General features: G+C 39.5%; 1 protein-coding gene across 1 annotated transcript in view; it reads left to right on the top strand.

The window, feature by feature from the left end:
* Window positions 1-13,653, top strand: part of TG (thyroglobulin) — a 148,896-nt gene that overhangs the window by 57,649 nt on the left and 77,594 nt on the right. Inside the window, exons 35-38 of the mRNA XM_039715491.1 lie at window positions 2,326-2,391; window positions 10,927-11,061; window positions 11,928-12,092; window positions 13,215-13,437. Coding sequence (XP_039571425.1) covers window positions 2,326-2,391; window positions 10,927-11,061; window positions 11,928-12,092; window positions 13,215-13,437 — 589 coding nt within the window. The remainder of the gene's footprint in view (window positions 1-2,325; window positions 2,392-10,926; window positions 11,062-11,927; window positions 12,093-13,214; window positions 13,438-13,653) is intronic.

Genomic DNA, 13,653 nt, shown 5'->3' on the forward strand with positions numbered 1-13,653 from the left:
TGGTTTTACCATCCATGTGAATGCATAACCTTAAAAGGTTTGGATTTACTACAGAATTTAAAATTCACTTCTGGTTGTTTTGGTGAAGAAATTCAGACCAAATAAAGACCAAATTCCAGAGTAGACCTCTGTTTTTCAAGCAGCAAGAAGCCATCAGGTGTTTAAACAGAATAGCAGTTATGAGATGTTTTGTTGTTTTCTTGAGAGGAATCAAAACCACTCCTAGTCAAGATGTATTTTATTTTCTGTGGAGAAACAAAAGCTTCATTACTTTGTTGAAAACTTTAAATGGGTTTCCCATTTGTCACACTCCTTTTGGGCAGGTCTAGTGCTACTTTGTTAAGCTCTGATTTCACATAACTGAAAGATAAGGAAAACAATTGCCCACCTGAGTTTGTCTCCCTTTATGGGAGGACAGCTGCTTCTTGGTCACACACACACAACTCCAGAGAGACTCCATGGGGGCAAGTCTGGTTATGTTGATAGAATCAGGGAAAATTTTTGAATAAGGAACACTTTTTTCTGCTTTTATACTGGATTATACCCTTAGTTCTTGCAGAGTAAAGAAGGGCTGATAGCTGAGAGGAGAGGGGGGCACAAAGCATGGATATATATTGTCCAGAAAATGTGATAGAAAGATAATCCAGTTAAAGCTGTGTAGAGATGGATCAGATATTGTGGCAATACCTTGTATTTTACAGTGTTAATAAATAAAACCTTCATTCACACCCCAAATGTCTGAAATATGAACTCAATGTTGAGTTTTTCAAGTCTTGCAATATCCTTATGCCCACAGAACCATCCATGTCCTCTTGTGGGGCAGCCCTTGTTAAAGGGAAGATATAGAATGGAAACGTTTTGGAAGCTGGGAAGGGGTGGGCTGAGGGTCTGGCACTGAGAGGAAGGGAAGAACACCCTGATACAGCAATGGCAGCATCCTGGTGGCAGGGGGAGTTGAGATGCAGACACGGTAAGATTGAAGAAAAGAAAGGTGGAGTGAAGAGGGGACAGCAGAGGTTTAGATACACTTCTATTTCTTGGAATTATTTTCCCCTTGTTGGCAAAGAACCAACAAAAAATAAAGGCTGTTTCTCACGTGCCAGACAGAGGGGTGATGAAGAGGAGCCCTGGTGTATGCAAAGTAGGAATGTTAAGAGAGGCAGTGACATTTCCTTATGCATTGAGGGAGCTACAGATGTGTTTCCACCATACCACACAGCAGGGCACAGATGTTTATGCAAATGGAGATATTTACAGACAAAAATTTGTATCAGTTCTGCTGGTGTGTTGAAAGTCTGAGAACCAGTAAAAGGAACAAAAAGGTTCTAAGGCTAAAAAGGAAAATGAGTAAAATCTGAAAGAGTGATTTACTGTGGGCAGTGGGATATTAGCATGATGCAGGGTCTGTATTCCACAGTTTGGTTTGAGGAAGGTACTTCTGTCTCTGTGTTTCACAAGAGGCTAAGCTGATGTGTGACCTGTCTGCTGCACAGCTCTGCTCATGAGCTATTTGATTTTGTACAGTCAGAGCTGCAGCTGAGTAAAAAAGGAACATAGAGTAGCATTTCAGACTTTTGGATAGGCCCAATCCTTCACTGCTGTGAATGGGAAAACCTCTGAGTTTTTAGAAGCATCTATTGGTTACATGCAAGGGAAATATGTATTAGAAGAAATTAACAGAAAATCTGATCTGTCTTCATCTTCTGTAGGGGTGGTCATTTATTATGTTCTAGTGGAGAATTTATTACTGGTTTGACTAGCCAAAATGTTCTACAAAATATGAATGCACAGGGAAAACTACATTTTTATTATTTATTATTACTAAATATTTATGGGAAGTATTAACAAATAAGAAGTTTTTTGTATGAAAGAATATGAAGTTTTTTGTATGATGAATTCTTATTTGAACTTCAATTTGGAAAGTGTTGTGCTGGAAACTGCCTTGTTTCTAATTCATATTTCTGAGAAATTCCAGTTTGCTGGAAGCAGAGAGAATCTTCTCTCTCTCCTGGTGCAGAACCCCAAATACAGAGAGGGGCATAGAAAAAAAACACGGAAACACTGAAATTAGGTTTTCATAACTTCATCTCAAAAAAATGTTTGTAGAAAAGTTTATAAGTACAGAAATTTAGGGAAATCTGGTTTCATGTACAATCTCAAAAGGATTAGATAACAACGCAGCCTTTCATCCTTACTCTTAGTGTTTGTGGGGAGAAGATGCAACATCCAGATCCGAGAAGTAATGCTGGAAATATTGAGTATCAATTGCATTTTAAACCTTGAAGTATTGTTGTTTTCAATTGTGTTGTTGTTTTTCTGCTTTAGCTGACTTGAAGAGCACCATTCCCAACTTGTGTCCACCTGTTAATTTACCTTTCAGGCCAGAAAGTGGTAAGTGTATTTATGAATTGAACAAAAACAAAACAAACACCTCCCTCCCACTTCCCCCACAAAAAAAACCCCAAAAAAACCAACTAGTAAAAATCCCTCCATCCTCTATTTTCTACATGTTGCTGAAAAATCACACTATAATTAATGTGTTCCCCATGAGGTCACTCATTTAGGTGTTTACTCATTTTCATTAATTGTGTATAATTTAAAAGAAAGAACAGTCGTGTCCACAATGCTGACCTAATTTCTCACACTCGCTGACACATGAGACAAAATATTTGGCAGGACTGATGAAAAAATTTATTTATGAGTGTGGATGTTGCATGACTTTCCAGATACAATGAATCTTGTGGTACTCACATGAGTTATTTTAAAAGTGGGTGGATCTTCTTAGTAAATGAAACTTAGCTGCTCTCTTTCAGGGCTTTGTGTCTACTGACCCTAAAAATGCATGCAAATTGTCAGCAGCTACAGGCTTCCCTGAAATACACTGCATAGCTGCAAAATGCTGTGTGTAACAGAAGGGAGGGGAATGGACTGCCAATTAGAAAACTCAATTTAACCCTTCAGTTATACTGAAATTCAGAAGTCACTTCCATCTCTGCCTTTGATTTTCTATTTGATCTGAACAAATATTTGATCTGATTGAATCTGTCTTTAAAGCACCCATATGCAACTGAGCATGCAGGAGACTTGATATTTGCAAAGAATTTTCAATACTCAGTTCAGAATTTATTATGATGTCTTATCATCATATCCCATAACCGTGAGTCACAATCAAGTTTGGTCTATTTTTAGTAGAATTTGTCCTTTTTAAATGATTATTTTAATGCAGTAGAAGGAAAATTCCTATCTTTGTAGGTAGGCAGAAATAATTTTTGTGTGAAACACTTTGAGGAGGTGCTGGGGTGGGTCTGGCATGTAGGTTGGGCAATTCAACTCCTTTGCAAGCTGTTTTTCCTACTTGTAGGTAGGCAGAAATAATTTTTGTGTGAAACACTTTGAGGAGGTGATGCAGTAGGCCTGACGTAGGTTGGGCAATTCAGCTCCTTTGCAAACTGCTTTTCCTATGGGATGTGGAAAACAGCTTCACTAAAGCTTTCTTCTTCCCAGAGTGAAGTTTGGTATTTTTGTAATTTTCCTTTTATGTTTTTTTTGCTTGCTTAAATCTAGGAAAACAGTGCCCTAAGCAGCACTTAAGTAAATCAGGAAATTAGGTCTTTCTGCTGTTTGCTTTAGACTCTTAAGGCTGCCCAGAACAGCAGCCCACAGTGCCCTAAGCAGCACTTAAGTAAATCAGGAAATTAGGTCTTTCTGCTGTTTGTTTTTGACTCTAAGGCTGCCCAGAACAGCAAGTGAGGTTCTCATCCTTTGTAACAACCCTGATCTATCACACCCATTTCCAGATAATCTTTCCAAATGCAGAGCAACTCAGGATATCATTGGTTTGCAGAGATCTGGTTAAGCAACCCAAGCCAGCAGAGCTAACCACAAGGATGCAGGATTCTGGGTTAGAGTGTTTGTCCTGGGGACTGGTGGTGGCTAGGAGAAGTCACTTAATTACAGAGCACAACAAGGCTGGAAGTCAAATTAGCACTGGCTTCCTGGACACTCTGGGGCTCTGACACCACTGGAGCAACACATTCAAAATGCAACTGGACACCATCTGTCCTTATGTTCTGCCTCATTTTGATAGTAAAAGTACCAGACTGCTTATTTTGGTCAGATTATTAATTGAGTTGTGTTAGAGGTTTTAGAAAATTTTCAAAAACATTGTTTCCAAACACTTTATGATTGTATGTTATATTAATATGTGCTATAGAAACTAATTGTTTTAGAGCTGGGCATCACACAAAAGCTAGCAATTACTGAATTTTGTGCATTGTGGTAATGCTTGTACATGGGGATAAACAAATTACTTGGCTGCTCTGGGGTAGCCAGATGGTGAATGTGAGAAAATGTCATTGATTAAAGGGCACTGCCATGAGTGTGAATGTAAGCGTATCTATACATAGAAAAAAAAAATAGAAATTTTACCATTGAAAGATCAGAAAAATACTTACATTTGCATGCTTTGCTAGAAGGCTCTGTGAATTAATGTTCTGTCCAATCTAGAGCCTGAGTTAACAGGCTTCTATTAAGGCTTACATTTCATTGAAAGTTAATGCACTTACTGCCTCATTTCTGAGTCAGCCAGTTTGCAGCGCTCAGGACAGAGTGCCCAGCACTTTGCTTCCTCCCATTTGCAGTCAGGATGCAGCTCCATTCAAAATCTGTGGTGTTTGCAGCCCCAATGTGCTGTGAAGAGACCCAAATAAGCAGACTTATTTTCAGCCTGGTGAGAATTAGATACTTTGCCTGTTTTACTCATTGCTCTCAAGAGAGAAGGTGAGGGCATTGTAGGACCATAAAACAACAGAAATATCTCAACAGGTTTTCACAAGTACATGGATAGCAAAAGGCAGGGTAGGGAAAGTGTGGAGCTGCTGAAGGAGACCTGATGACAAAGGAGATGGGAAAGGACAAGGTACCTTCTTCACCTCAGTCTTTCCTGGCAAGTCCAGCCTTCAGGATATTCAGACCAGGGGGGAGACTGCAGCAAGGAAGTTTTAGCCTTAGAGAAGGAGGATCAGGTCAGGGACCAAGCTGGACATACAAGTCCAGGAATGTAGAGGGGGATGATTAATGTAATTTTGAGCCCACTCTCAAATACTTTTGAAGGTGATGGGGGAGATATTTATTTTCCTTCTGTTCCCTGGTCTGGGCTTTTGAGGAAGTTCCTCAGCAGTAATCACTATAAAATGTCTAGACCTTTGAATCTGCAATGACAAAAATAATTTTCAGGAGCAACTTCTTTTCATGTCTTGTCCTAGAGCAGCCTGCAGCCAGTAGGGAGATGCAAGAAGAGACCCTTACCTATGTAAGGCCAGTCCTGGGGGAGACGCAGCAAAAGGAGAGGGTCAGGGTTTTCCTGTTCTTTGTCTTGTACCAGAATGTTCATCCAGCAGCCCATTGTAGCCCTGTGATTTCTCTAAAAAGCCTGAGGCTCCAGCGGGTTTTTCCCAAACTATTGCCCCTACAAACAGCACTGCTATGTGTTTCTAGCACTCACTGGATATCCCATTAACCTGTGAAAAAGAGGAATTAGTGCTCTGTAGTGCCTGTAGCCCACTACTGTCTAGCAGGAGGAAGGTGAACTGCACAATGGCTGTCACCTGAATTCTCATTAATTTGTTGTTGCCTCAGCAAGTTTTGCCTACTGGCAAAAGCCTTTCTGCTACAAGGCTGAAGTCTCCAAGTCATCTTGGAGACTCAATGTATGGTTTTCATCTTTAACTGAATGAACACTTCCATTTACTTCTGTGCAACTATTGCATGGAGCAGAACAGGCTCCTGCTGGTCTGTTGTGATTTCCACAAAGTTTCTGAGATGTCAGAAGTGGTGCCTGAAAAATTGATAGCCTGAACTGAATGGGAAAGTCCAACTTGTTACGTTTGAGCATTTTTTCCCCTGTTCATGTGCTGTGATGACACTGAGTGAGGAACCATCTTTGGGGAGTTTCAGGTACAACCTCTGACCTTTGACAATGGAAGAACAGTCGTTATTTTAAGACTGCCCATGCTGAAAATGCTCATATGTCATCCTGCATCCTTGGTTTACTTAGACTGCTATTTAAACAACTCTGCTCTGTTGTGTGAACATCTTGGAGTGTCTTATAAAGAGAAAAGAGCCAAGTCTCACAATTGGTTTGAGATTGAACTTCCTGCAGCCAGCTGTAAGCTCAGGGAGATAAGAAAATGAGTTTTTTAATTATATATTTGTATTTTTTTCCCAAATATGCAATGCTATTATTCAAGCAGTTTATGCACAAGTGTTTGAGTTTTGGAAATTTTTATGTGTTTGCAAACTAGTCTGAAAGAAGCAAAACAATCCATGAAACATTTTACCTGAATTTCTAGAAGGAATATTTGTGCACATACTAAGGAACACTTAGAGCACACTGGAGAGCCTGAAAGCATTTTTATGTACGTGAGAGGAACAACCTTGGTGACTTTTGACTTTGTTATGAGATTTATTAATTGTATACAATAATTATCTAAACTTTAATGAATATTTTTGTCTTCAGTTCTAACTAAAGCATGTCTATCTATCTTAGATTTGGCAGCTGTTAGGAGGCAGTGGCCCTTACAGGGTGGCTCCTGCATGGCCCTGTGGGATACACACAGATCACGTGGGCTCTGTTCCCACTCCATGCAAATCAAGTAATTAATTAAGAAACCACCCAGGCATGTGGATGTAATGATCTTAGGCCCTTCCTGTTCCTGCCTCCTATGATCCCTAAGTGATTTACAGTCATTCCCTTGAGGCAGAACTGAGCAGAGCAGTGGCTACAGGATATTCCAACATGGGAATAAATTTCCCATCGGGCTGTGTCTGCCTGTGGGGTATTTCCATTCTCAAGAGAGATGCTGATGGCAGTACAAATGCTGATGTAGCTGACTTTGGTGATTAATAGTACCATTTATCTTCCTGTTTTCCCATAATGTTGAGTATTTATCAGAAACATCCTTAGTGTGAAACAAAACCTTATTTTATCCATTTTTGTGAACTGATTTAGCATGCTCCCACATAGCAAATTTGATCTCTGACATGGAATTACTCTATCTTCAGCCTTAAGTTTGATTTTTTTATTGTTTGTAAGTATGAGGATTTTAGCCTTTTGAGAACAGCTTATTTTAAACCTGGATAAATACCTAGTACATTTTTAATATCCCCTTACTATATTATTTGCTATAATTGGCACCCCTAAAGGAGACAGAGAGTTTGTATTTAACAGGAACATAGAGAGATTGCTCCCTGCTAAAGGCCATAAATACACAGTTGTTATTTTTGACGCTTGTCTGAGGTGTGATTACAGTTATTATGCAGCAGTTTAAACAAAATAATTCATTTTGAATTTTACAAATCGCAATGGATCAACAAAAACAAGTAGTTCTATTTTAGGAAGAGTATATTTTCTGCAGGTCCAATCTGAGTTGATGACTTTCTGGCTTTGAGGATTGTTGGTATGCAGACAGGTTAGCAGACTGTTGAAAAAAACCTCTGAAAACTAGGAATATAAAGCACTGAGTTCAGTCTGTAAGCATGTTTTGGGTTTGAGTCAGGGGTATTAAATATGGTTTGCAAATTTCAGAATTAAGACCAGAATTTGTCTTTAAAACTTAAATCAGGCATACTGAACCCTGAGGTCTGATTTTGTACCTCCTTAACCTCATATTGACCTCCTCAGCTTCACAAGTTTTCTTTTAAATTTAACTTGTTATTTTAACTTATTTTTACTTCTGTATCTCTGTCGCCTTAGATCAAGTGTTAATTTTTTCAGCAAACTCATAATTGATGCCTCTTTTCTTCCACTGAAGTCAGTGATGAAACTTTTGTTGACTTTATGGCAAGGATTTTATAACCTCTTTGCCAGGAAATCTATTCCAGTCTTGTGATCTTGTGACTGCAGTGGGAGCAGAGTAAGGCCAGTGTGAGTCTTTTTGCAAATCCTGTCTTAAACCTTGCCTACCCAAACAAGAACATCTGGAAGAGAGAAGGTCTCTATATGGGACATCTATAATTTTGAAATAAGAGTTACAGGGATGGCTGGATTCAGAGGGCTGTAATTATCCAATGAAAGCCTTTGCCAAAATGTGGGTTTTAAGGTCAGCTCTTAACCTATATATAAATCAGAAATGTCTTCCAGCCCATCAGGTGCACTGTGCTTTGCCAGGAGCACAGGACCAGTCTGCAGCTCTGCCTTGTGAGAGCAGTTTCTGCATGAGGCAACTACAGATCAGCCATGGAAAGTTGTGTTTTTCTCACAGAATGATATGGGTGTGCATGGCTGTGGCTGCTGCTGGATCTGCTTTCAGAAGAAGGGAAGAACCAATACCCAAAATCTCTTTAGCAGCTCACTGCTGGCTGTCAGCGTCCACAGTGGTGCCATGCACGGCTCTGGGTTAAAGAGTTTTACTCTGCTGTTAAAATAAGTATTAATGTTTCTGTGTCTCTCTGCATCTGGGGTCAGCTGGGCAGAAAAAGGGAAAAAATAAAAAACTCTGGGTCTCACCATTTAAATCTGACCTGAGTTCATGAATGCACTGTACAGGATGGAGGATGAAAAAATCCCAAAACAATCTAAACCCCAACCCAACCCAAAGAACCTCCCATGCAGGAGGTGACAAGGGTCACTTCTGTGAGATTTGGGGCAATGAATAATCAGTTTAGATAGGAATGTATGAGCTGTGGATGTTTGCATCATGAGTGGTCACTCTTCCATGCCTAGCATGGGCTGCAAAGTGCCCAGTGTGCCTCATTTGTAAATAAAAGGTATGCTCCTCACGTGACTCTATCCCACATAAAGGGATAAAAGAAATTTCTAATGTAGAAGTAGAAAGTTTAGCTCGTGAAATTAGGTATAGGAGGCAAAATTCAAGTGTCAGAGGTGTAAATCCAAAAAGTTTATTTTGTTTTTGTGGATTCATTTTGAATTTCCTTCCTGAGAGAGCAAGGACCCCTCTGAATGTTTGGTCTGTGGGAAATTGAGGCAAATGAGGATGGTGAGACTTGCCCCAGGTCACTTGGTCAGTCAGAGAAGCTGTGCAAAGACAGTCTGGGGAAATCTCTTCCAAAACCACTGGTGCACCCAGAGTTTTTGTATTACAGTGGAATCCAGACAAGGCTCTCTTTTGGAAGAACCACAGCTGGTAATTTGAAGCTTTGTGTTTGAACCTAGAGAGATTTTTCTTGTTGCAATAGTAGGACCTCAGCTGCTGGTACTGTAGACAGCACAGGATGGCAACATTGCTCTTAGGTAAAAACAAGCTTTGAGTCATATTGATAAAAGAAATCTTTTCTTGTTCCTCAGAAAAAAACCAAACAAACAAACCACAAACTGAAAACATAAATTTGTAATATTCAATCTGGAAAAGAAAGACCTGGAGGATCTAGTAATGCTGGCAGAAAAGTCTCTGGAGAGGATGTAATGGTTAATTCTCCATCACTTAAAATTTATATCTATTTTTAAGTAGCTCTCTAAATAGGTGCCACAAACTGTCACCCTAGACATAGAGGCTGAAGTTTTCTAATATAGATTATGCAACAGCTCAGAGTGGATATTTTTAAAAAGAGAAACCATTGACGCTACGAGAAATAGTCATTTCCACATGACTAAAATCACTCTGTTCCTCTAAAATAATTGAATAGTCAGTCCTTAAAGGGAAGCAAAAATCCAGTGCAGTGAGTCTGTCACACAAGTCAAGCTGTGACTGCAGGGTCACTGCTCCTGACTAATTCAGATCCCCTCTGATGTAGCACTGGTGATGACTTTGCCTCCCTGTGACTTAAGTGAGCTTGTGGTGTTAACATAACACAGTGCAACACCACATTAACCTTCATTTCGTGTTGAGTGCTGTGGTCAAAATGTCTTTCTGAGAGGGGGAGAAAGGAAACTTTGGCCATCTTTGCCAGTCACTGATTTCTCAGTGGAATGAAAGAAATGACAGGTCATGACTTCTGCATCTGTGTGGGTGAATGAACCCAAGGGCAAGACCTGCTCACTAGGAATAGCAAAGGAGCAGCTGACTCTGCTCTGTCCTCACCCTACAATTACATGGAGGGAGCAACACCGACCTACTGTTTAGGACTCAGTGGCCACAGCAGGACCTTTTTCTTTTAAAACATATTGAACTTCTGAAAGGAAAAAAATAATTAAAGGCCCATTCTATCCCAAACCTTCTTTTTTGTCTTCTATGTGCAAAATTGAGAGTTCTCAGATATTTTTATCTGTTTGTGTATAAGAAAAGAATGTTTGTGGTCTTTTTTAAAATATAGTTTGAGACAGAAGGACAGTCCTTGAGGAACACCAGAGTTAGTACACATGTGCATATGCATGCTCACACAAGTGAGCATAGACGTTAAATGTATATATGGAATATACATCTATGTAATATACATGATTATATTTACACATATACATATATTTGTGTATATATGCCTATGAAATCTAGTGAAATCTTAATTATGTAGAAGTTACATGACATTAAAACTGTTCATAGAATTTAATATAAATCTATCTACCAAATCAAAGTAAAATTATCAAATTAACCTCCATTTACTTTCAAAAAAATTAGTGGCTGTACCTGTTCAGGAACTTGTGTGCAAGCATTAGAACCCATGCCATTTAATGTAATTAGGGCTGTTCAGAAACCTTTTATTTAAATCAGTTGGATTTACCTTTAAACCTGGATAAAGCTGCTCTGGGTTTGCCTATTTCTTTACTAAACACCTTTGTAAACAAATAAATATCTGACTTCTGAACATGAGATTGGACCTTCCAGTCTTTGGATATTTCATTTATTCTCAATTGATGCAAAGGAAGATGATGCTGTTCATTGAGGAACTCCCCAATGCTTTTAACTCTTTATTAGGTTCCTCTGAAATTTTTACTGTTCCTTCTAGTCATATTATTTTTTATGGTTCATTTTACAGAGTATATGGATGCTTGGCAACCCTTAAATGCGTCATCTGTTCTCCTGGATTCATCCATCTCACACTTTGAAATTGTGCATGTTAGCAGAGATATATCTAATGACTTCTCCACTGCCAGAGATTTTTGCCTATCTGGTAAGAAATGGTCATTCACAGCTTTACAGAAAATACTGACTTGTGAGCCTGAAAACCAACAACAGCTTTCCCACTTCTGACATAGATACACTGATTTTACTTGTCTTTAAAGATTGTCCCAGTTTTTTCCTGTCTGAGAGAGGGGGTCTCAAGTAGTTTAGAGAGAGATGCAACAGATATAAAATGCTGTAATATAATACAGTAATTAAGTAATTTTGACACCTCTTGGGCACAGAGATCTCTTACTTCTCCAGGCATTGTACAACTGGGAGAATAATATAGCAAATAGTTAAAGCAATGATGTCTTTTTTTTCTAGAGAACCACTGCCCTTTGCTAAACCCCCTGCCAACACCTAAAGCAACCTGTGGCAGTGGTGTGTGAGGGAGGGTTGACTGAGGGCTAGGAGCAAGCAGGGATTGAGCTGTAGTGACAGCAAAGAGAATTGCTTTAATCTACAGCCTGACCAGACAGAAGAGTCCTTTAATTTCATATGACAGGGAAATCCTCAATGCCACAGAGTGGTAGAAATAAGGGAAAGTTCCCACTTACTCACTGGAGAGTGTTAGAATTCAGATGAGGTTATCAGCACTTTACTAGATGATGTTTTTCTCCTTCTAAAACCTGTGATAATAGTTCTTTTGCTGCATTATTCCATTTTAAAGCCAATATAAGCTTCTGTTCTCTGGCTATTTTGGAGACTGCTATGGGCATTTGGGGACATTCATGTCCCATTACTCTGAATTACATCATATCCTTGCTGCTTCACTTGTTGTAAAACCTTTATTTTAAGAACAGTGTAACACTGTCATGCAAAATGTGAGAACACATTTTTACCTGCTCTTTTTCTTCATGCTTCACCTCACAGCTTGTTCAAAGAACCAGTCATGTTCAGTGGTCACACTGGAAATCCAGCCTTCAGCCATAAGGTGCATTTTCTACCCTGACACACAGATGTGTGCACATGGCCTGCAAGGGCACAGCTGCTGGGTTTTGCTCAAAGAACCTGCTACCTATATCTATAGGAGACAAGGTAAGAACAGGTCAAAGCTGTGGAGGAAGGACCTCAAATGTGGTGCTCAATTCTTGTGAATGGAGGACTGAGGAATTCCTCACCTCATAAAGCAGCATGGATGTCTCCTAGACATTTCTCCATGGCTGTTTCAGAGGAGTTACAGCTAGGAGGATGGGAAAAATGTCCCCAAATACTGTTTTAAAAATGCATGAAATCATAGTGTTACCCTCTGGTGGTGAAGCAGGCATAACAGAGGAAGTCTAGTTTATGAAAGATGTTTTGAAAGTGCAGAGTAGTGAAACCAAACAACAGAATGCAAGTCCAACCCTTAGCTTTACATCTGCAGAAGGTGCTTTGATATGCTCTTCCTTTTAAGCTTGGAGAATAACACGAGGAGTGTTGAAAAGTCACTGTCAATTGAAAGTATTATGGGCAATCTCTAGAGAAAACAAAAAAAATCCCAACAGATATCCCTGCTTCCTAAACAGGATGAAATTATATTTTAAATAAGTGAAAAAAATTTAAGACAGAAAAAGAAGTTGTATAGACAATGTAGATAATTAAAAATTCTGTTGTTTGGTTATATACTTATTTGAAAGTGTAGATTTTGTTGGGTTTATTCCTCTTGATTCTTAAAGAGACTGCTTTCTTTTTATGTAATACTGGTTATTTTATTTATTAAATGTAATTAGAACCCAGGTTACAATAAGGGGTAAGGGAAGACAATTTTCCTTTTCACTGAAATTCTTGAAGTCAATGACAACCTTTTAGGCTGAAACTCAATGAGAGAAAAAGCAGTTTGCCATTGCCAAGTAAAAAAAAAATCACAAATTGAGACATAAAAGTAGACTTGTGTTTATTGTTTGTTACAGGTGTGGTTTTAGTCCCACAACTTTGAATTTTGTTCCTGCCTATCAAATGCATTGTTTTAGGAGAAAAATAGCAGGAAGTGTCACTTCACTGTTTTAATGAACTGTTTTGTAGGAAAACAGTAACAGTAAACAGTAAATTTATGTGTTTTCATTTAAAGAAGTGAACACTTAACAGTTTAAAACTAGAGGAAATGGGACTAATTTTTGCTTCTGAAATGCTCCTAACTTGAAAAACTAAATTATTTTTCCTCTGCTTGTCCTCTGATAGATTTACTCCTGCCCATTTCTGAGTCGGATTCAACCCCAAGAGTGTACATCCCGTCCCACGGATACCTGATGGGCAAATCCCAGGTGATCCAGGTGGGCTCAGGGTGGAGGAACATCAGCCAGTTCCTGGGCATCCCCTACGCTGCCCCTCCCCTGGGCGAGAGGCGTTTCAGTGCCCCGGAGCCGTTCTCCTGGCGGGAGAGCTGGGACGCCACGGAGCCTCGGTGAGCACCCCCGGCCACCTACAGAGTGCTGGGCCAGCCAGGACTGGGACAGCTGCTGCAGAGATGACAGCAGTGTTCATGTCCTTTCCTGCAAAGCAACCTGCAGAATAGGTTGATAGATAGATAGGAGCCTGAGTCTTTGATTAGCAAAGAGAATAATTTCTCCATCTTTATGTTAAAGCATGCAAGCGCCTCAAGAGAAAAGGCAAATCCCTG

The sequence above is a fragment of the Passer montanus genome, unplaced genomic scaffold (assembly GCF_014805655.1).
Source record: "Passer montanus isolate IOZ18808 unplaced genomic scaffold, ASM1480565v1 scaffold33, whole genome shotgun sequence".
In the NCBI taxonomy this organism is placed as follows: Eukaryota; Metazoa; Chordata; class Aves; order Passeriformes; family Passeridae; genus Passer; species Passer montanus.